Source organism: Lipotes vexillifer, unplaced genomic scaffold (assembly GCF_000442215.2).
Source record: "Lipotes vexillifer unplaced genomic scaffold, Lipotes_vexillifer_v1.1 scaffold102, whole genome shotgun sequence".
NCBI lineage: Eukaryota > Metazoa > Chordata > Mammalia > Artiodactyla > Lipotidae > Lipotes > Lipotes vexillifer.
The window spans coordinates 2,637,130-2,657,422 of record NW_006786541.1 but is presented as its reverse complement, the minus strand read 5'-3'; the positions used below and the strand labels follow the sequence as shown (position 1 = coordinate 2,657,422).

At 44.3% G+C, this 20,293-nt stretch overlaps 1 protein-coding gene across 1 annotated transcript in view; it reads right to left on the bottom strand.

Annotated features, from left to right (window-relative positions):
- Positions 1-552: 552 nt before the first annotated feature.
- ANXA2 (annexin A2) overlaps positions 553-20,293 on the bottom strand; it is a 46,284-nt gene continuing 26,543 nt past the window's right edge. The window contains exons 4-13 of the mRNA XM_007458883.1: positions 16,875-16,969; positions 13,546-13,659; positions 10,140-10,230; positions 9,120-9,199; positions 7,420-7,479; positions 5,354-5,447; positions 4,646-4,741; positions 3,579-3,637; positions 2,333-2,455; positions 553-1,102 (exon numbers count right to left, since the gene is read on the bottom strand). Of these exons, the coding sequence (XP_007458945.1) occupies positions 1,043-1,102; positions 2,333-2,455; positions 3,579-3,637; positions 4,646-4,741; positions 5,354-5,447; positions 7,420-7,479; positions 9,120-9,199; positions 10,140-10,230; positions 13,546-13,659; positions 16,875-16,969 (872 nt within the window). The 3' untranslated portion in view covers positions 553-1,042. The remainder of the gene's footprint in view (positions 1,103-2,332; positions 2,456-3,578; positions 3,638-4,645; positions 4,742-5,353; positions 5,448-7,419; positions 7,480-9,119; positions 9,200-10,139; positions 10,231-13,545; positions 13,660-16,874; positions 16,970-20,293) is intronic.

The following is a 20,293-nucleotide window of genomic DNA, read 5'->3' as shown; positions in this document are numbered from 1 at the left end:
ACCTTCATCAGAACCGTAAGAATGCTCGTGGAGAGCTTCCTCCCAGCTGTAACACGTCCCCTTAGATATCAGGGCATGGCTCAGACGTTTTCTTCTCTGGGTCATCTTTCTCAATCCTCCCAGGCAAAGCCAATCGCTTTCTTCTCCGTGTGCCCGTCTACTTTTGTTACACCGCTTGTACGAGGATGCTGTAGCCTGACTCTGACAGGTGAGCCCTCGAGGCTGGGGCAGGATGTTACTTATTTCTGTAATTCCTATGGGAATACTTGCAATATTTGCTAAATGGAGTCTACCACACCATCCTACCCTTTTCCCAGTTTGAGGCCCCTGCAGCTTGTTTTCACCTAACTTACCTGTATAAAGATGAGCAGATGAAGGGGTCATTCTGGGATTTTTCCCCCCATAGGTACTATCATCCCCTGTGCAATAGAACCTTCTATTATAATGAAAATGTACTCTGCCTGTGCTGTCCAATACACCAGGTGCTAACCACACGTGGATACTGAGTATCTGAAATGTGGACAGCTTGACTGAGGAACTGACCTTTTAATCATTTCATTTAAATAAATTTAAATGTAAATAGCCGCATCTGGATAGCAGCTACTATATTGGACAGCTCCTTTCTAGAGCTTTCTTCCTCAAGGGGACAGCCTTACCGGCCAAACAATACACCCCTTAAGCATGTTTGATTTTGAAACAATTAAATTGAGAGCAAGGTCAACAAAGTACTTGTTCCTAAAGTAAAAATTCAGTTTATTCATCTGTTTATGACACAGTACTCAAAAGGCAAAGTGTTTCACATCATAGATTTCACTTCCAATTCCTTGGAATATTCATTTCTTTTACTGTAAAGAGAGACTAGACCGGAAAGGCAGGTAATGCTTAGGCAACTAAACTAAGGATGGAGCAGGTGGGGTGGGCAGCACTAACATCATCCTCCCAGGGATGGGCACAAGGGGACTGTTAGCCACAAGCTGATTGTGTAGGACTGTTAGCTGGGAGCGCAGAGCAGCCGTCCTGGACCCTCGGGCCATTGAGGGCTTCAGTCATCCCCACCGCACAGGTACAGCAGCGCTTTCTGGTAGTCACCCTTGGTGTCTTGCTATAAGTGGCCAAGGAGAAAAAAGAAATTCAGGGTCAGGAGAAAGACCCACAATCTGCAGAAACACACAAGCAGGCCCACGACACATGGAGCCTCTGTGGGACCTGCCCAGACACACCCAAACCATCAGAGGACCCTCAGGGATCGCGGCCCAGGGGAGATTATTGCCACAAGGGTAGAGAAAACACAGGGTCCTGGGGATTAATATGGTAAGTGACCAAGGACAGAACCCAGTCTGCTCCTCCTGCACTGAGGTCCTGCAAACACCACCCGTTTTCTCCCTGGCCCGCATCCTTTCAGAGAAGACATGCGAGGCACCTTCCTGCCTGACTGTGTTGTTTCATGGACTCTTAAGGTCACGTGGAAATAAGCTGATGAGTTAAGGAAAGAATTACTGAGTCTAAATGCTCCCTGAATTTTAAACATATGCCCTAGTAAACCTAGTTATAGCAAACCCAGCTCTAAATTCACCCCTGGTAACCACTGACACGACTTTGAAATTTTCAGTATCTTTCAGAAAGAAGGGTTTGCAACATCTATCTAAATTAAACACAGTGGGAGGGACCACGGTGAAGGCAATTGCTTCTTATATACGAACACTCCATCCCTCCAAAACAGGGACAGGCTAAATGGGGAGGGGAGAGATGGGAATTCTGAGTGAGGAAATGTTGCCAGGCTTATCACAGAGGAGTTTCAAGAAATTGAAATATAATAAAACGTAGATTAAATTGATCTAAGTCTTTTCAGGATGTCAGCAAGTCTTCCAGGATCACTGTCATGAGCACCAACTGTCACTGCAGAATAGGTGTGGGAAATATGAAATATTTGCCTGGTTCTGTAAGATTCCAGGACAAATCCTAATAGCACTTTCAAAATAAATCCCTGATATTTGATGAGTAGCATCTCTTCCCTGTGGAGTTAGAAAACAGAAAACCGCCATTCTGCCATTGTTCTTTTTTTTTTTTTTTTTAGGGTACACGGGCCTCTCACTGTTGTGGCGTCCCCCCTTGCGGAGCCCAGGCCCCGGACGCGCAGGCTCAGCGGCCATGGCTCACGGGCCCAGCCGCTCCGCGGCATGTGGGGTCTTCCCGGACCGGGGCACGAACCCGTGTCTCCTGCATCGGCAGGCGGGCTCTCAACCACTGCGCCACCAGAGAAGCCCTCTGCCGTTGTTCTGACAGGCACCTGCCCAGTACTCCCAGCTCTCTGATGGGTCAGGTGGGGCCTTACCTGAATGTAGTAGTACAGGGACTTGCCGTACTTTTTCTTGAATTCACATCTAATTTTCAACATGTCCACTTCACTGCGGGAGATCATGATTCTAATCAGGACCTTATCACGAGTGCCCTTGCCCTGAAAGTCAAATTTACGCTCCAAGTTACAATTCGCTGACAATGTTAATCATTAAAAAAGAGTCTAGTGAGTTCTCCTGCACATGGAACTGATTTGGGTTCCTGATGCCGCCCTCTAAGAGACTGCAAAGATAACCGCAAAACTGCTCCCTTAAGAACAATGAGCGCCTTGGAATTCCGAACACACCAGCATGAAATCGGCACAAAGCCCCCCTGCTGTACATTCAGTAAACATGAACTGAGCGCTAACCACTCCAAGGCTCAGGTCAGGAAGTGCGCGAGTTTACGTATGTAACACAAAGCTCCTGGCTCTCGGGGGCTTAGAGAGCACATGCTACCACGCTCACCGTGGCTCTATGCCATTTTGAATGGTACAAGCAATAAGGACCACTAAAGTTTACATCCAGAACCTCAGAGCAGAGAACGGGTCACACTTGACATGGAACCTGAGGGGAGACGGGAGAGAGGCAGTGTGGACAAGGGGGTGACCCAGGGAGAAGCGGCAAGGGTCTGGAAGCCATAAAGCACAAGGCACATCTAAGGCATGGAAAAGGGGATGCGACTGTGGGAAGAGACAGTCCCTTTAAGGGAAAACTGCAGGGCTGGCTTTGGAGTCAGACAGTCCCAAGTTCAAGTTTGGCTATGTAACCTCAAGCAAGCTGAAGCTTTCCAAGCTCCATTCTCCTCATCTAGAAAGAAAACAGTCACACAAGCCTCACAGGTTTTTTGGTAATGATTTAAGATAAAGTAAGTAGCACAATGCCTACTGCCTAGTGGTTGCTTAATAACCTCTCTTCCTTGTTTGTCCTTACTCTGGGGTACCAGGAGGGAATCACTGAGAAATCTGAACAGGAATCTGACATGGTCACCATCTAGCATTTTCTCTCTCCCGTGGCACTTTGCTTTCTACCTGTACACAAACACATGTTCAAGTACTTGGGAGAAACAGAAGACAGATTTGTGGTTTTCTCACCTGTCACATAAAAGCAGAGCTGACTAGTGTGTTCCTGCACCTAGACAGTGGGGTCCCTTCCTCCATCCACTAGTCAGGAGCTTTAGTCTGGGGCACAAAGGAAGAAAAAGCCTAGTGTGGAAACATGGACCTCTCGGCCAGTTGCCCTTACCTTCATGGAGTCGTACAGTCTGTCAGCAAAATACAGGGGCTTGTTCTGAATGCACTGGACTGTGGAGAGAAGAAAAGGGTCAGTAACTCCTTTCTCCTCCACCAGTGGGGGGTGAAGCCCTGACCTGGGGCACCACCAGATGACCAGACGTAACAGGAATGGGCTCTGCAAAATGGGAAATGCTCAGGGAAAACCAGGAATCCTCTGAATCAGCCAGCTGTGCTTTTTTTTTTTTTAATAAATGTATATATTATTTATTTTTGGCTGCACTGGGTCTTTATTGCTGCAGGCGGGCTTCCTCTAGTTGCGGCGAGCAGGGTCCACTCTTCATTGCAGTGCGCGGGCTTCTCATTGCGGTGGCTTCTCTTGTTGGGGAGCACAGGCTTTAGGCCCACGGGCTTCAGTAGTGGTGGCGCACGGGCTTAGTTGCTCCGCGGCACGTGGGGTCTTCCCGTACCAGGGCTAGAACCCGTGTCCCCTGCATTGGCAGGCGGATTCTTAACCACTGTGCCACCAGGGAAGTCCCCCAACTGTGCTCTTAAACCAGGGGACTCTGAGCAAAGCAGAAACCCAAATGGATGTGTGAGCTCCCCCAATGGAGAGAGCCCTTTCTCTGGTTATCTTTTTTTTTTTTTTTAGGGTACACGGGCCTCTCACTGCTGTGTCCCCTCCCGTTGCGGAGCACAGGCTCCGGACGCGCAGGCCCAGCGGCCATGGCTCACGGGCACAGCCGCTCCGCGGCATGTGGGATCTTCCCGGACTGGGGCACGAACCCGCGTCCCCTGCACCAGCAGGTGGACTCCCAACCACTGCGCCACCAGGGAAGCCCTCTCTGGTTATCTTATTCCTCCTGGGCAACACTCCATTCTACCAACATAAGCCCTTCTTCAGTTCCGTATCTTAAATTCATATGGTGAAGATTATGAAAGTACCCAAATCATGTAAAGAAGCTATGTCTCCCAAAGCCACTTGAATTAACAGGATGGCCATTTGTTACTTCTGCTTCAGCACAGCTAGCTGACTGAAAGCTGATGTCCACTAGGGATGGGGGGGCCACGCCTGCTTACCTAGGTTCAGGAAAGCGTTTTCCAGGTCTCCTTTAACCTCCTTCTTGATGCTCTCCAGCATGTCATAAGGGCTGTAGCTCTTGTACCTTTCAAATACTAAAGAAAAGCAACAGATGATTATTATAACAGAGCTACTAGTCAAAGCTATCAATGGTTACCCACACGGTTAGGCATCACACACACACACACACACACACACACACACACACACACACACACACACACACACACACACACACACAAAGATGATGATAATCATAGCTTCCTAGAGGGTTAGGGATTGCCACGCAGACCAGAGCTGACACTGTACCAGTTGCCCTGGGACAGCCGTACCATGCACCTGTCCTAAATGGCACTGCCCCAGCCACATATTTTGACCATCTTCATCTCTCCGGCGTGGAACCCACTTTATCTGGGGCACGAGAAACAGTACGTAGCACCCAACTAAGTCCATTACTTCAACAGATATAGCAAGATAAAAGGATCCAGACGAGAAGAGGCAGCACAACAAAGCACCAAACATGAAAAGTATTTAGGGGAAAAAAACGACCCAAAATGGGAAAGAAGGATGAATGGACTTGGTGAGGAAAAATGGGTGAGATTAGAGGGTACAAAGGGTACTCCGTTCTGGCAGATCCAGCTGGCCCACTTGAGAGGGCCCTCCGTTTTGGCCCTGGGGCTCTAAGACCTCCCCAGCACAGCACTCACCTTTCTGGAGGTGGCACACACTCCGCTCGGTCATGATGCTGATCCACTTGGGAACATCAGTTCCTCTCTTCTTCACGCCAGCATCATAGAGATCCTACGAGCACAACCGACCATGAAAGTTAATTCTGCAATCCAGAGCAAGGTCATTAAAAACCCGTCACGCAAAAAACCCCAAAACCTATACATTCAGAATGCCAAAATGAGAAAGGACGATTGCACTGCAGACACAGGAAAAATGTGCTATTTAGGTCAAAAGTCTTAAGAGCAGTCTTCCTGAAGCACAGACATACAGCATGACAGTAGGTTGTTCGTGAGGGTGATGCTGTAGAAATCTCCTTCCCTGAACACCGAAGGGATGACCAAGAACCTCTACGCATATACAGAAGGACAAGCCAATGCTCATTAGCACATCCAGCTCTCCACCATTTGGCACGTTCAATAGCACATAAACTAATGGTCATCTACTAAAGACAGCTACAAGTCACGTACCCAACCCCAGAGAGACTCCAGAAATGATGGAGCTGAACAACAACAACAAAAAGCTGGTCCAATCACATTTTCAGTTTCTGGAAAATTTAGGGGCTATAAGTAACGCTAAGCATGGCAGGGAAGGAGGGAGAAAGGCTTATGCAAGAGCCAATACTTATTCAGTGACCATCCACTATCCGAGAGTTGCAAAACCCTTTTCTAGGGACCTCCCTGATGGCGCAGCGGTTAAGAATCTGCCTGCCAATGCAGGGGACACGGGTTCGAGCCCTGGTCCGGGAAGATCCCACATGCCGCGGAGCAACAAAGCCCGTGCGCTACAACTACTGAGCCTGCACTCTAGATCCCGGGAGCCACAACTACTGAAGCCCGCACGCCTAGAGACCGTGCTCCGCAACAACAGAAGCCCCTGCTCGCCGCAACTAGAGAAAGCCCGCGCAGCAAAGAAGACCCAACGCAGCCAAAAATAAATAAATAAATAAACTTAATAAAAAATAAATTTAAAAAACCCTTTTCTACCTCCTGCTAAGTGAGCTATGTGAAATATACTGAATTTTAAAACTAAAATGGATTAAAATTAATTTTGTTCTTCAGCTCTTATGAAATACTTCGAGACAGCTGTCGACCCTCTGGGAAAGGCATGTAGTTCACAGTGATCTGAATCAGCTTCACAAATAGTTCTGGGTGATTATGGAATGAGAACCAGCAGTTCTATTCAGCCAGAAAAGAAGGAAGGGCCTCTGCCTCTCTCACCTCTTCCCCCACCACCAAGGGCAGTAAAGCCTTCCTATCCCTGCCTGTGCCTCTACCATCTCCTCCCACTGTTCTGTGTTGTGAATTCTATTAGTGTGTGTTTGTAGCAAATGCCCACCAGTGTGAACACCAGCATCACACCCTGCAGAAACAAGCAAAGCCGAAATGAGCAAATGTGAGTCAGAAATTGATCCTGTAACCGACACCAGCATTATAAGGGTATATCCCGTTATAACTACAGCTTCCAGAAAGTGACAATGAAGCCCACAAATTCTTTGACCTTCCTCCCTTCCAAACGTGGAGCCTACTTCCCCTCCCACTGACTGGAAGCTAGACCTAGTGACTCGCCTCTAATGCACAGAGTGTGACAGAAGTGACAGTGTGTGTGACTCTTGAGAGTACACCATAAAAGGCACCTGGCTTCCTCCTGGCTGTGTCTCTTGGATCACTCACTCTGGGGAGATCCAGCTGCCATCTGTGAGGACACTCAAGCAACCCCTTCGAGAGGCCCACGTGGAAAAAGAGTAAGGCCTCCTGCCAACAGTCACATGGGTGGGGGACTACATGGGTGGGTGATCTGGGAAGCAGATCCTCCTGAAGCTGTCAGGCCCTCAGATGACGCAGCCCTGGTCCACGCTTTGTCTCCAACCTCAGGAGAAGTCCTGAGCCACTTCCCAGTTCCTGACCCACAGAAACTGAGAGATAATAAATGCTTGTTGTTCTAAGCCACTGAGTTTGAGCTAATTTGTTATGCAGGATGGATAACTATACCCACTATCCAGAGACTAGGAAACAAAACCCCAAACATCAAGAAGCTTGGCACTGACCCGGGCATCTTGGTCAATCAGTTCATAATCAATGACAGAGCCATCCTCTGCTCTTCGACCCTACAGGAAAAAAAAAAAAAAAAAAAATTAAGAACATCAAATGTATTTCTTTGTACATTTTAAAACTGAAAATGTTATTTTCTCCCCAACTCATGTAAGCCACTATTTACTGAATAAACACCCTCCTGAAATTTTTCTTCACTTAAAAGTCTAGGTTAAAAAAAAAAGTCTAGGTTAAAAAAAAAAAAGTCTAGGTAAGACCAAGGATTGTTACAATAATTGAGGCAGTGAAGTGGGGGCTATACCCTCTTGTTACCCAGTTTTTGGCTAAGCACCTTACAGAATCTACCCTCCTCCCCCTAAAAAAGGTAATGATATTTAGCTCCTTTCTTCAGAGAGCTCACAGCCCACATGGAGAAATACACATGGAATAAATGGTAATACAACACAGTATCTGTGGCTCTAAGCAGACATGAAATGCAAAAGAAGGCAGAAATCTGTCAGGCAGAATCGTCAGCAAAGCCTGTGTACAATGGCGTACAGCTGAGGCAAAGCACAAAGGCTCCGTCAGATGAGGCTGGCAGCGGGAAGCAGGAGAAGCCATTCCGCCCAGGAGGAGCGGCACAGGGGAGTGATGTGCGCCCAGCCGAGGAGAAGGTGAGCAGGAGGGAAGCCTAGCGAGGAGGGCTAAGTTACGGAGGGCCAGTGGACAGAAGACACTTAAAGGCAGTTGAGAGTTTGGATTTGATGCAGCACAAATGTGTGTTGATGAGGAGCTTGGTGCAAGTGGATTTCAAAAAGCTGGGTGGGGGCTTCCCTGGTGGCGCAGTGGTTGAGAGTCCGCCTGCCGATGCAGGGGACACGGGTTCGTGCCCCGGTCCGGGAAGATCCCACATGCCGTGGAGTGGCTGGGCCCGTGAGCCGTGGCCGCTGAGCCTAAGCGTCCGGAGCCTGTGCTCCGCAACGGGAGAGGCTGCGACAGTGAGAGGGCCGCGTACCGCCAAAAAAAAAAAAAAAAAAAAAAAAGATGGGTGGGTGGCGGTACGCAGGGCACGTGGTAGAGAAAAGAGCTGGGGAGGGGAGTACGGAGCTGTTATGGTGATGGTGATGTTATGGTGATGCAGGATACAGCATGCCCATCGACCGTTTGTCATCAGGGTTCCCAGGGGAAAATTCCTCTTCCCTTGCCCAGCTCATACACATTAAACTGCACTCGGGTCAGAACTCAGACTCAGGAAGGAAATGCCTTTCATCCACATTCATGTGTTAACATTAGCAAACAAGCAAAGACCTCTCCAGGGAAACCACTACCTGGGCAAACCGTCTCTTCAGAAATGAAAGCAAGTGAAAGAAACAAGAGGGTCACTTGCCACTGGGTCCTATGTGACCACAGATAGGGGCAAAATGACCTTCCCCGAGTCACAGTGAGGGCTGGCACATAAATCCAGGCCAGGAGCCGAGAGCCACTTCTTCCTCCTCTGGCCCCAAAGTCCACCTGACCATACGGTTTTGCAGGATAAGAAATCCTATTATACAAAAATGACAACTCTGCAGTGACTGTGCAAACCCACTGTCGAAACTGCAGCTGGAACGTCTGATGCAGGCACAGAGGATTGGGTTAATTCGTTCCCAAGTATGAAATGAGGCGCGCAACTTGCCTTGGGAGGAAGCAAGGACAAAGAAATAAACTGGAAACCAACCTTCGACAGGGCGACCATCAGCTTGCGGAAGTCACCGGACGTGTCAGAAACGATATCCTTCTCCAGGTCGGTCTTGTACACTCGGGAAACAGAACAACACATCTGGTTTGATGCTTCCTGCCTGTGCAGCCAGCCAGCCACCCGTCCCACTTACCCCCTTGCCCACTAAGCCTCTCAAAGGCAGAAACAGCTGTGGCAGCATGGATGTACCCACCCAAAGGAGATGGACTCTCTAGAATGATTTTTACCCTCATGAAATCAGAACCAGTGTTATTATCAGTGACAGGGGACACGCAGAGCAGGATCAGACCAGGGATCTTCAAGCTCACCTTTGATCAGTGACTTCCTGGGTAGCTAAAATACTGGTTCCCAAACTTCTTGACTATACTTATTTGGATCATCAAAAAATTTGGAGGACTACGTACACACACATAGACAACTGCGGTTTATTATCTACTGATCAAGAAAATGCACAATGGCAGAAACCAGTAAGAATTAAAGAGTACTTTTCAATGAATTTGTACTTTGTTATTCAAAATAGCATCTATGTTTAAATGTAGTGGTACCACATACACACGTAAGCTGCATCATTTACTCCACCCGGGTCTGCTACACTGCTTGGTGCACAAAGGTCCGTGTGCCTCTTGCAACAGTGATCCACAGTCAAGAGCTGGGAACCTCCTCAGCAGAAACTGGACAGCACCCATTCCAAGAAATCCATGTAAAATACTTTCTACTTCTCCCCATCAGATCTCTTTTTTCTTTTTTGTTTGTTTTCTCTGCTTTCGCTCCTGTATATCCTTTTGTATTAGTTCTAAGAGAATATAATCATCAAAACCCAGGCCATCAGGAGATGGAGGAGAGGGACCTGGGACAGAGCAAAGCCCTGGACGGTCCAGATGGCAAGCATTTCTCCACAAGTAATCCAGGCACCCTATCCTGAACACCAGCCCAGCAGGCCAGGATGGGGGTCACAGAAACAGGGCTGAGAGGGTACACCACAGAACTAGGGCTACTCACTTTCCTTGTAGACTCTGTTGATTTCCTGCAGCTCCTGGTTGGTCCTCGAGCAGATGATCTCAATGAGGGAGTCCTCATCGGTCCCCAGCCCCTGCGAACCGGGCATTGCAGACATCAGCAGGGAAAGCCCTCCAGGCCTTTAGCCCACTTCCCTGATCTCAATCAGGTAAATTACACACACAGATGGGGTGCGTAGCACGCGCCTTCCTGCATTCCTTCTGAGGGATCTGTACGGCATTCATCAGCACAAGGTAAAGTTATATTCTATTCCTTTAAAAAAATGCTTCATCAATGGGCTTCCCTGGTGGCACAGTGGTTGAGAGTCCGCCTGCTGATGCAGGGGACACGGGTTCGTGCCCCGGTCCGGGAAGATCCCACATGCCGCGGAGCTGCTGGGCCCGTGAGCCGTGCTCGCTGAGCCTGCGCGTCCGGAGCCTGTGTTCCGCAACGGGAGACGCCACAACAGTGAGAGGCCCGCGTACCGCAAAAAAAAAAAAAAAAAAGCTTCATCAAAATAAAAGATGGTTTAACTGACATGTTTTTTTTAGCTCAACTATATTAAAAAATTTTTTTTCCACTATATATAAATATATAGTGAAATGGGAAGAGACAGCAACGGAATACACCAAAATGTTAAAAGTGGTTGCCTTTTGGCGATGGGTTTATAAACTGAATAACTTTATCGTCTCCCTATGTTTCTTTATTTTTCAACTTCTCTAATAATCGGCCATTACTTTAATAGATGAGAAATAATTTTCTTTATTGTACAATTCTGCTCAGAAATTGAAAACAAAGGAATACAGAGATTTTATGCTGTCATTTGCAGCCAGCGTCATTAGATTGGAGTAAGTCTTTTACGAGGGAAAGGTATAGATAAGATAAAATTTTTAGCTTTACCTCTTTGAAATGTAAAATTGGGTTAATGTTAAAAATTTCATTCTTGTACTTCCATTTTTGCTTGATTGAGATGCACTCTTCGGGCATTTTAGAGAAGCAAAAGGAAATAATGAAGTGCCAGATAAACCTAGACACCAACACTTTATTAAGGAGTAAGAATTTAATGGGCGATATATTCAAATTTAATATATACACTTTTGAGCTGGCATGCCAGAGAGCTTGAAAGGACCCAATGAAACTTGTATTTCAAAGCTGGCTTCATGATCAAAGTCAAGATTTAATAATCAGGATTCTCTAATACTTGTCTTTCCGAGTATGGAAATATCACTTTGAACTAAGTAGAATTACAACTGTTTAAAATGTAAATCAATTATAAGGTGTTAATACAATAAGAAACTTACTTATCCACATGAAAAGTGTGTCAGCTATTAATTAAACTTATTAGAGTTTATATGCCCCTAAAAAAGTGGTTTATATAAGCTAAGCCTCAGGTTAATAGTTAATTTTGAATTTTATTCCTCATCTAATCTGAGCCAAGGCCTCTTCTCCCAGAGTTTTTAATCATGATTTGTAGAGGTGCTGGCAAAGACAAAATTTCTTCCCTTCTTAGCAAAAGGTCTACACAACATTCTATACAGATATTATAAAGAGATTACCAAGCATTTTCAAATATTTTAGGGGGCAGTTTTTCAATCTCAAGGATATATAATATAGTCTAAAAATAACTCATGCATTGGAAGAAATGCTATATCCTGACACTGTTGAAACGTAAAACAGGTATAGCAATAGAAGATTGGTTTTCTTTCATCACTGATATACCCATGTTAATATCAGAGAATTCTAATAGTATTTTTTCCTCTATATTTAAAGGTGACCTTGGCAATTTCAAACTTGGCCCAAGCTCTCCACAGACTGTCCACAGTTCCCATCACAAGGGCAACGTCTACTGTAACATATGGCAGATATTGCCACTGGTATTGCCAGAAGTCAAAACAGATTTTTTTTAAAGCATAGTTCAGTTCATGTCACTCCAAGCTTTATGGATTTCAGAAGGGTACTCAGCTGTGATAGCTAATGGAAGAGCTGGCACAAGGTCAAAGATCTAGCAGTCAAAGCACCTTTCATTGGACCCAATTACATAGATTACAATGGTGACTGACAGCTCAAGCAGGTCTGTTTCAAGTCACTACTACCTAGTGATAGATACTTATAAAATTGCGCAAATCACAACTAAATGAATTCTTGGCAAAAATAAGATAAACTGATCTGAAGTGATGATGGGCAGAAGAAACCTAGGAGAGGTCAGCTCATCCATGGTTCCAAAGGTCCCAAGACTGAGTGTTTTCAGTGTTCTTTTTATTAAACAGGATCATTAAGTGTTGTTGACATTTTATCATTCTGTCCAATATAGTCTACTTAGAAAACTCAGAGCAAGTCTGCTCAAATAAACTGAGCACAGCTTGGGCCAAGCTGGAAAACCGATTTCAGAGCAAATCTTTCAGCAGCCCTGAGCTATCAACTTCTGGGCCCTGGAAATACCCGGTGGGAAGCTGCCTCCCTCTCGAGGTGCTCTGTGGGGGAAGGGATGACAACTGAACTGTGACATTAGCTGGTGACTGACTTACAGCTCTGTCTCTCCATAATTCAGAAATGGTGGCATCACAGAAAATGCACTCGGACTTAGGAAAAAAAAAATCAGAACTACAGCTTTCCCTCCACTCTGAGGCTTTACCCAGTTTTACCAGCAGAGGGCAGTGTCAGATTATTCAAAGTGTTGCAGGCACACTTACGAAAAGGGTTCTGTGCTTTGCCATTAAACATGCACTTATGTTTATATATCCATTCCGTTTACATAATACTCGATGTTTTAGGTACACACAAAATTCAGGGGAACTTACAACCTGGAATTTTTACTATCTAATTTAACCTAAAAAAAATCCATGTTCAAAATAACTTTGCAAAATACAAACAAAAGACAAGTAGCATGTGCCTTGATACTTTGAACAAAACACAGGAACCATTCACGAGCTGAAATCACCCTTTATGTGCACTGTGATGCTCTGATTTTGCCCAAAATTTGAATCAAACAACAGGACAAGCAAGGAGGTCAGAAGAAACAACCACAACGGCATACGCAGATTTTTGTTAAGCTTCACTTAACAAACGCTATGAGTTTTACTTTTGCCTTAATATCATAACATATCTTTTTTAAAGAGGAAGTGTAATCAAGGAAGTCGCTTTTCCAAATGGTACCAATTGCCCAGGTGCCAAGCAGTAGCAGCTGGTAACTGACTTCTCTGCGTCATGAAATTTCTTTACAGTCTTAAAAAAAAGCAATTGAAATATTTTTGGTACAAATCCTGAGCCTTATAGCTTCAGTTCATTCCCCAAAAAATGATTCCAAATGAGAATTCAACATAACTGAAAATCACCTAATTACACTCAGGAAGCTGTAATTCACAAATATTAATGGCAAATTTGACAGAGATTGCATCTCACACGTGTTTACCTTCATGGAGGCTTTCAGCTCGGAAGCGTCATACTGAGCAGGTGTTTTCAATAGGCCCAAAATCACTGTCTCCAGGTGGCCGGACAAGGCTGACTTCAGTGCTGAGGCAAGTTCCTTCAGAAAAACAGGCAACAACATGGAAAATTTGGTTGGTAACCAATATTCCCTTTAAAACTAGTAAGACAAAAATAGAGGCATGTGGGGGCTTCCCTGGTGGCGCAGTGCTTGAGAGTCCGCCTGCCGATGCAGGGCACACGGGTTCGTGCCCCGATCTGGGAAGATCCCACATGCCGCGCAGCCATGGCCGCTGAGGCTGCGCGTCGGGAGCCTGTGCTCTGCAACGGGAGAGGCCACAGCAGTGAGAGGCCCGCGTACCGCAAAAAAAAAAAAAATAGAGGCATGTGTTTGTAAAGCAGGTTGTGTGATTCTTTGACAACTCCGGGGTGTTCGGTCAAAGTATCCTTCAACCACATTCCCTTTGGCAGACCCAAAGGTCAGAAATGGAAAGCTCAGACTTTCTGCCAGTAAAATCCCCTAAAATCCAAGCTGATTTTGCCCCCTCCTCCAGTCAGTAAAAGGAAACCAGAGCAGCATGCAATGCCTCAGAAAGCTATGAGTGAATGCAGTTTACAATACGCTTACACTCGCACGTGGTAACAGCCTATTTAAGACAGGGCACTTTCTAGGGTCAAGGCCCCTGCTAAGAAGGAGGTGATCAAAGTGGGGAGCCTCCAAGGAAGCAGAACCCTTGTGGCCTGCTGGTATCCTCCTGTGAAAGGTTTTGTGCAGCTGTGCAGAGGTGGCTCCAGAAAGTCTCCAGGTGGAACCAGAGGCCCCCACTTGGCTAGAAGTGATCTCATGAAGCTTTCCTATGCAAAACACTTCACCTAAGACTGAGAGAACCTCTATTTTCCATACCAAACTGGAACGGTATTATCAAGATGGTGGGGACTAAAGCCCTCCCCATTCACCGCTGGGCTTCCCTGCTGTATATTGTTTCTTAAAGGTTTCCACTGTTACCATTAAAATCCACTGACAGATTTCAAGTCAGAGGCCTGAGTCAGCACCCACACTGGCAGACAGATATCCCAATTCGATGTGGCTTTGACAGATGCTTCCTCGGGGATTAGATTTCCTACAAATCATGGGCACTGAGTGATGACTGAACTCTCCTGTTATAATTATTTTTTTTCTTTCTTTTCACTTTTCCCCCGCCTCTTCTCTCTTCCTCTCCTGCTTTCCAGCAGCACCCATGTCTTCTACGACATTTAGCCCCTAGAGGTGATGTGCAGCCTGCTTCAGAGAGAATCTTCTCAAATCATTCACAGATGTCGACGACTGAGATGGGTCTTAGAAATCATCTGGCCCAACCCTTTCATCACCTACTTTCTCCTGCTTCCTGAAGTCCTAGTAACACAGAGCACTTAGGAGAGAACTTTAGAAGCTACACCTTCCAATTACAGCACCAATTTTCCGGCGTGGAACTCTGAGGTTAGGTAATTCCAAACTTAGCCTACCCTGACACTCCCCTCTACCCATTCTCTGTTCAGACTTCAAACAGCATTTGGGCACCTACTGGCTTCTTCCACTTCTATAATAAACTCCTTATGGGCAGCCAACTTCCTGCTTCTCATAATGTCAAGCGCAGGGCTTTCTTTGCACTTAGCAAAGAATATTTGTCCAGATATGTTTGACAAATAAAATATGACCATTCCTTCTATGGAGAAACCTGGCATCTGCTCGAACACGAAAGAAATATAACATTGATCCTCTGTCCCAGTTCCTGTCCACTTCTACTAGCTGTACCCATGCTGTTCAAGCCCCTCACCTAGGCAGCCTCGGTCCCTGTTGTTAAAGTACTCTACAATACAGGGCCTCCTCCTTTATTATGCAAACAATAAGGTTCTGCTTTCAGGATTTCCTTCAGAAAGTATCTCTAGTATTTTATGTATCTTTCTTAAAATGTGATAATTCTCCTTAGCCCAGGGCTAAGAGGTATCAAGAATCATAGGATAGTGAGTTGTCCCCAGCCCACCATGAAGCCTGTGAGGTCACCAAACCCATCATGATTCTGTAACATCATCCCTCCAGCAGGGTACGTGAGAGCTTTGTCCTCCATATTATCTCATCTGAAATCGAAATCCGGGCTTCTATATTTCTATGTACACTTATGTGTCCACACCCAAGTGTGTTTCAAGACCACACTCTGTAAGTGACAACTGAAGGAGCAATTACAGGCATATTGTCCAAAGAGGTGGGCCTTCTGCTCCAACTGGAACTCAGCTCTATCAGCTCACAGATCCTTTTGGGAAAGTGGAGAAATAAACACTCCCTTCCATGCCTCACTATAGCAGATTAATGTCAGTCTAGCTGGAAGAAAAATTTTAATGCATATGAGAGGAAACAAGCTGCATGCTTTCCTATTTATGTCCTTTCCAACTGTTTTGAGAGGTGGGAGAGGGAGATATCTGCAACTTCCTGGACCCTGGTGGTCATGTCAACTCCAAGTGCAGAAATGCCTTTTCTAGAATCCTTCCAGCTCACCTCCACTGTGACTACGAGTGAAAGCCATAAGTCAAACGGGAGCTGCAGGAAGCCATGCTTACTGCACCGTCCAAGAATAAATCAAAAGCTTTTAATAGCAAGAAGTTAAAAATAAAGCAGCCTGTCTGTAAAAATAAATTTCCTAACACTGCGACAAAATAAAGGATGAACAAGTGCTGGGCTGTTCCTTAACCACTCGTGGACAAGCAAGGGAAAAAAGCACACAAGACCCTTTAAATAGTGAGAGCATGGCAAGGTGAAGATAGCCTAGAGACCAAACGAACTACTAAACTAAACCTGGTGGTTGCAAAGATCTTAGGAATTCAACTGTGTTTTTTTTAGGAATGAGAGGAGTGTGTCAGGATCAGTACTCAAATGGAGGCTAGTGTCCCAAGATTAAATTTAAAACATTTTATCAAGAACCAGCAGGAGTCATAACGATGAGATGAGTGGCCACATGTAGAGAACGGCATACCTGGCACAAAGGTTAGCACTCAATAAATGATACCTATTGCTGTTTCCCCCATCCTTTCTATTTCCAGAACTGCTCCCTTTACACCCTCTGGGTTGGAAGAGGGTGTGGTCTTTATGCATAAGCTCCAAACACCCCAGGAGACACGTACATGTGAGTTGTGACTCTTACAGGATGTAAGGGGAAAACCTTGGATCTCCTAGGGTTCGACAAGGCGCTTGCTGGGAAGAGCCAGAATTCACAAAAAGAAAAAGCAATGGCTGAGGAACTGAAATGCAACATGGAATGCCCTCCATCCCTGAACCTGCTGTACCTTTTTGGTCCTTCTCTGGTAGGCGAAGGCAATATCCTGTCTCTGTTCATTGCTGCGGTTGGTCAAAATGTTGACGATGGTGACCTCATCCACACCTATGAAGACACAAGTAGTGAGTAGTTACTCAACCATATGCTCTAGTTCTCTGGGCTTACATAGAAGGTTTTCAGCATGTTTTCAACCTGAAATGTATATATTAGTCCCTGAAGTGAAATACCAAGACATTAAGATGTTTTCTTTCTTTTTGTCAGCACCCTCCACCCAACAGGTATACCCTTTTTTCTGTTTTTCCTGACAGCCTCAAACCTCAAGTCTAAATGGACCTTTTTAAGTATCTGTATTAAAAACAAAAACAAAAACAAAAACCTATTTCATTCATAAATTGGGTTTCTGGACTCAACAGTAGGAGGTGCATTTGTGGGGCTTTGGCAGTCAGATGGAACAAAGATTTAGAAAGATTTTAAATGAAGGTCCCCGAATTACCATTTAACTGAGGTTTTAATAGACAGTAACCGTGACCTGAATTAACAGAGACAATTATTTATATTTATTGCAGAATTATGGCTATATAAGCAGCTAGGTACAATTTCTATAATTATATAAACTGTCATGACAAATGAGTCAGATTTAATATGGCAGTTGTATTTTAATAGCATAATTGATTAATACAATCCTACTTACTGAAGACTAAATTGTTTTGTAAGGAAAATAAATGTTCCACTGCTTTTAATATTCAATAGGCAATTTTAATAATCAATTTTGTAACTTTATTAAAAAGAATAATGTTTTAATCTAAATCTAAACTGGGAGTTTTGAAGTGCCACCAAAATATTTTAGTACCTATTTTAATTGGAACATGTGTATTTACAAAGATAAGCAATGCCTTCTGGTATCTGAAAGTTTCCAATTTAGATCAGAAATACTCTTAACATGCCATTTAACTTAAGGAAGCACTATTTTAAGAATTCAGAAAGTGAAAGGTCTCTCTCCTGATTATGAACTTTGTTTAATAAAAAGAAGTCTTTGCCATAACTGGATAGGTGATTCCTGAGTGAGAAACAGCAGAGTGGTTAAGCCTCCAGGGTCACACGTGAACTGCAAACAGCCCAGCCTATAGGAAATCAGGAGTTCCAAAGCGATAGAAAGGTCAGAACGATAATGCTCTGAGACAGAGGCAATGAGCAGACTTACAAAGGAGGTATTCTAAACTCTCAAGTGTGTTAGAAAGATCAAAAAGCAGGAAGTTACAATTTCTGGGTATAAAAGTAAGTAACATTTTTGTATTTACATACTCATTTTTAAGTGAATGCATACCAATACGTTAGTTACCTTAACTGCAGCATTTATACCTTTAGCTCTGATTTTCAGAGTAGCCGGTGTCAATGCAGAAACCCAACTGCTGAATATGAGATTGTTTCAAAGATGCTTATTTTGGCAAAAAATAAAGGGGGAAAATGTCTAATAATAGATTGATTAAATAAATGTTTTTGTCCTTATAATGGGATAATATACAGACATTTAAAATGACGGTACAAAGTATTAAATGACATGAAAAAATGCTCACAACATACTGTTAAGTAAAAACACAGGTTGCAAAACAGTACACCCAATCTAACCTGAGTTTTGTTAAAGGCATGCTCATGTGTAAGAAAATATGTTGAACCCTTCATACCAAAAACAAATATTTTAATTTTTATTGGAGTATAGTTGATTCACAATACTGTGTTAGTTTATACCAAAATTTTAATAGGGATCATCTGAGTGGTAGGACTACAGATAATTTCAAGTTTTCTTCCTTTTGATTAACTATAGTTTCCAATTCACTATGATGAGCACAAGAAGGGTATTTTTAAAATATATACACCATGAATGACATATAATCATTGATCTAGAATCAACAAGTGACTTCACCTCAAGAGATTCCTAGTGTGGTTCTAAATACTTTAGTTAGAATAGAACACGATATGCATGATATTCAGGAACTGTATCTATATCATTCTCTTTGGTTTCCAAAACATCCTAACGCAAACCATCTTATGTAACCCTCACAACAACCATGTGGGATGGTTATTTCTCTTCCTTGTTTACAGATGGGGAAGCTTGAAGCTTAGAGGGACAGAGGTCCAGCTCTGCCACTGTTACCGTGGAAGCATCTGTCCTCCTGGGGTCTTAGCATCTACACTTGCGTGAGGAAGGGACTTGAACAATGACCTCCAGTTCTGCTTCCACGAAAGACTAACACAGAAAATCGACCTTTTTAAAAAAAAAGTCTATTCTACAGAATGTACTGCAACTTTTTTATTATTTATTTATTTATTTATTTATTTATTTATTTTGGCTGCACCGGGTCTTAGTTGTGGCATGCGGACTTCTTAGTTGTGGCACGTGGATCTTTTTAGTTGCGGCATGCGGACTGTTAGTTGCAACATGCATGTGGGATCTAGTTCCCCGACCCGGGGCCCCCTGCGTTGGGAGGATGGAGTCCTACCCACTGGACCACCAGGGAAGTCCCAAAAATTGAGCTTAGGTACAGGCTGGATAGATTTCTTCACAGACTTGTTAAGGCTTACCAGGCTAGTTTCGTGGATGTATCTGGTCACATGGGCATGCGTGCCTGCCCACATACGTGTGTTTACTTATGCTCTCTCTCGCTCTCAATATTCTATAGCTCTAACTTTATATTAAGAAAACCACTTGTTTATAAACGTCTTTTTCCTTTACACTTAAATTTCTTACGCAAATCTGAAAATGCTGCAGAATAACAAAATACAATTATACCCTCTAATCTCAACTCTAATATTTCCTAAAACCAATCTTTGGGCTGCTGACCTAAACGCATGCCAAGAACACCGACCCATAAAAAATTATTCCCCCTTGGAAACAAATGCAAAGTTGTATTTGTGTCAGAATGTGGTCCTGAGCCCACCTGAATGACAATCACATGAAGCACTTATTAAAAACACAGCTCCTATGTATAAAGTAGATAAGCAACAAGGATATACTGTACAGCATATTATAGGGAATATAATAGCCATATTATAGGGAATTATAGCCATTATCTTACAATAACCTATAATGGAGTATAATTTGCAAAACTACCAAATCACTATGCTGTATAACTGAAACTAATATAATACTGTAAATCAGCTGTACTTCAATTTAAAAAATTAAAGAGAAAAAAAAAACAACAACACAGCTCCCTGGGCCTCCCTGCCCCCTGAGATATGACTAAAGACTCTTGTGGACTTTGGACCTGGGAAGCAGCATTTCAACCAGCTCCCTGGTGACTCTTTATTTGAGAATCGCCAACAGAGATGGAAAAGCATGGGTGGAGAGTGGAAAGGTCGTTGGAAATCTGCCTGTGTATAAGACTATTAAATTGCTTCTACCAACTGCTTCTGTTAGGTGCAGGGTCAACT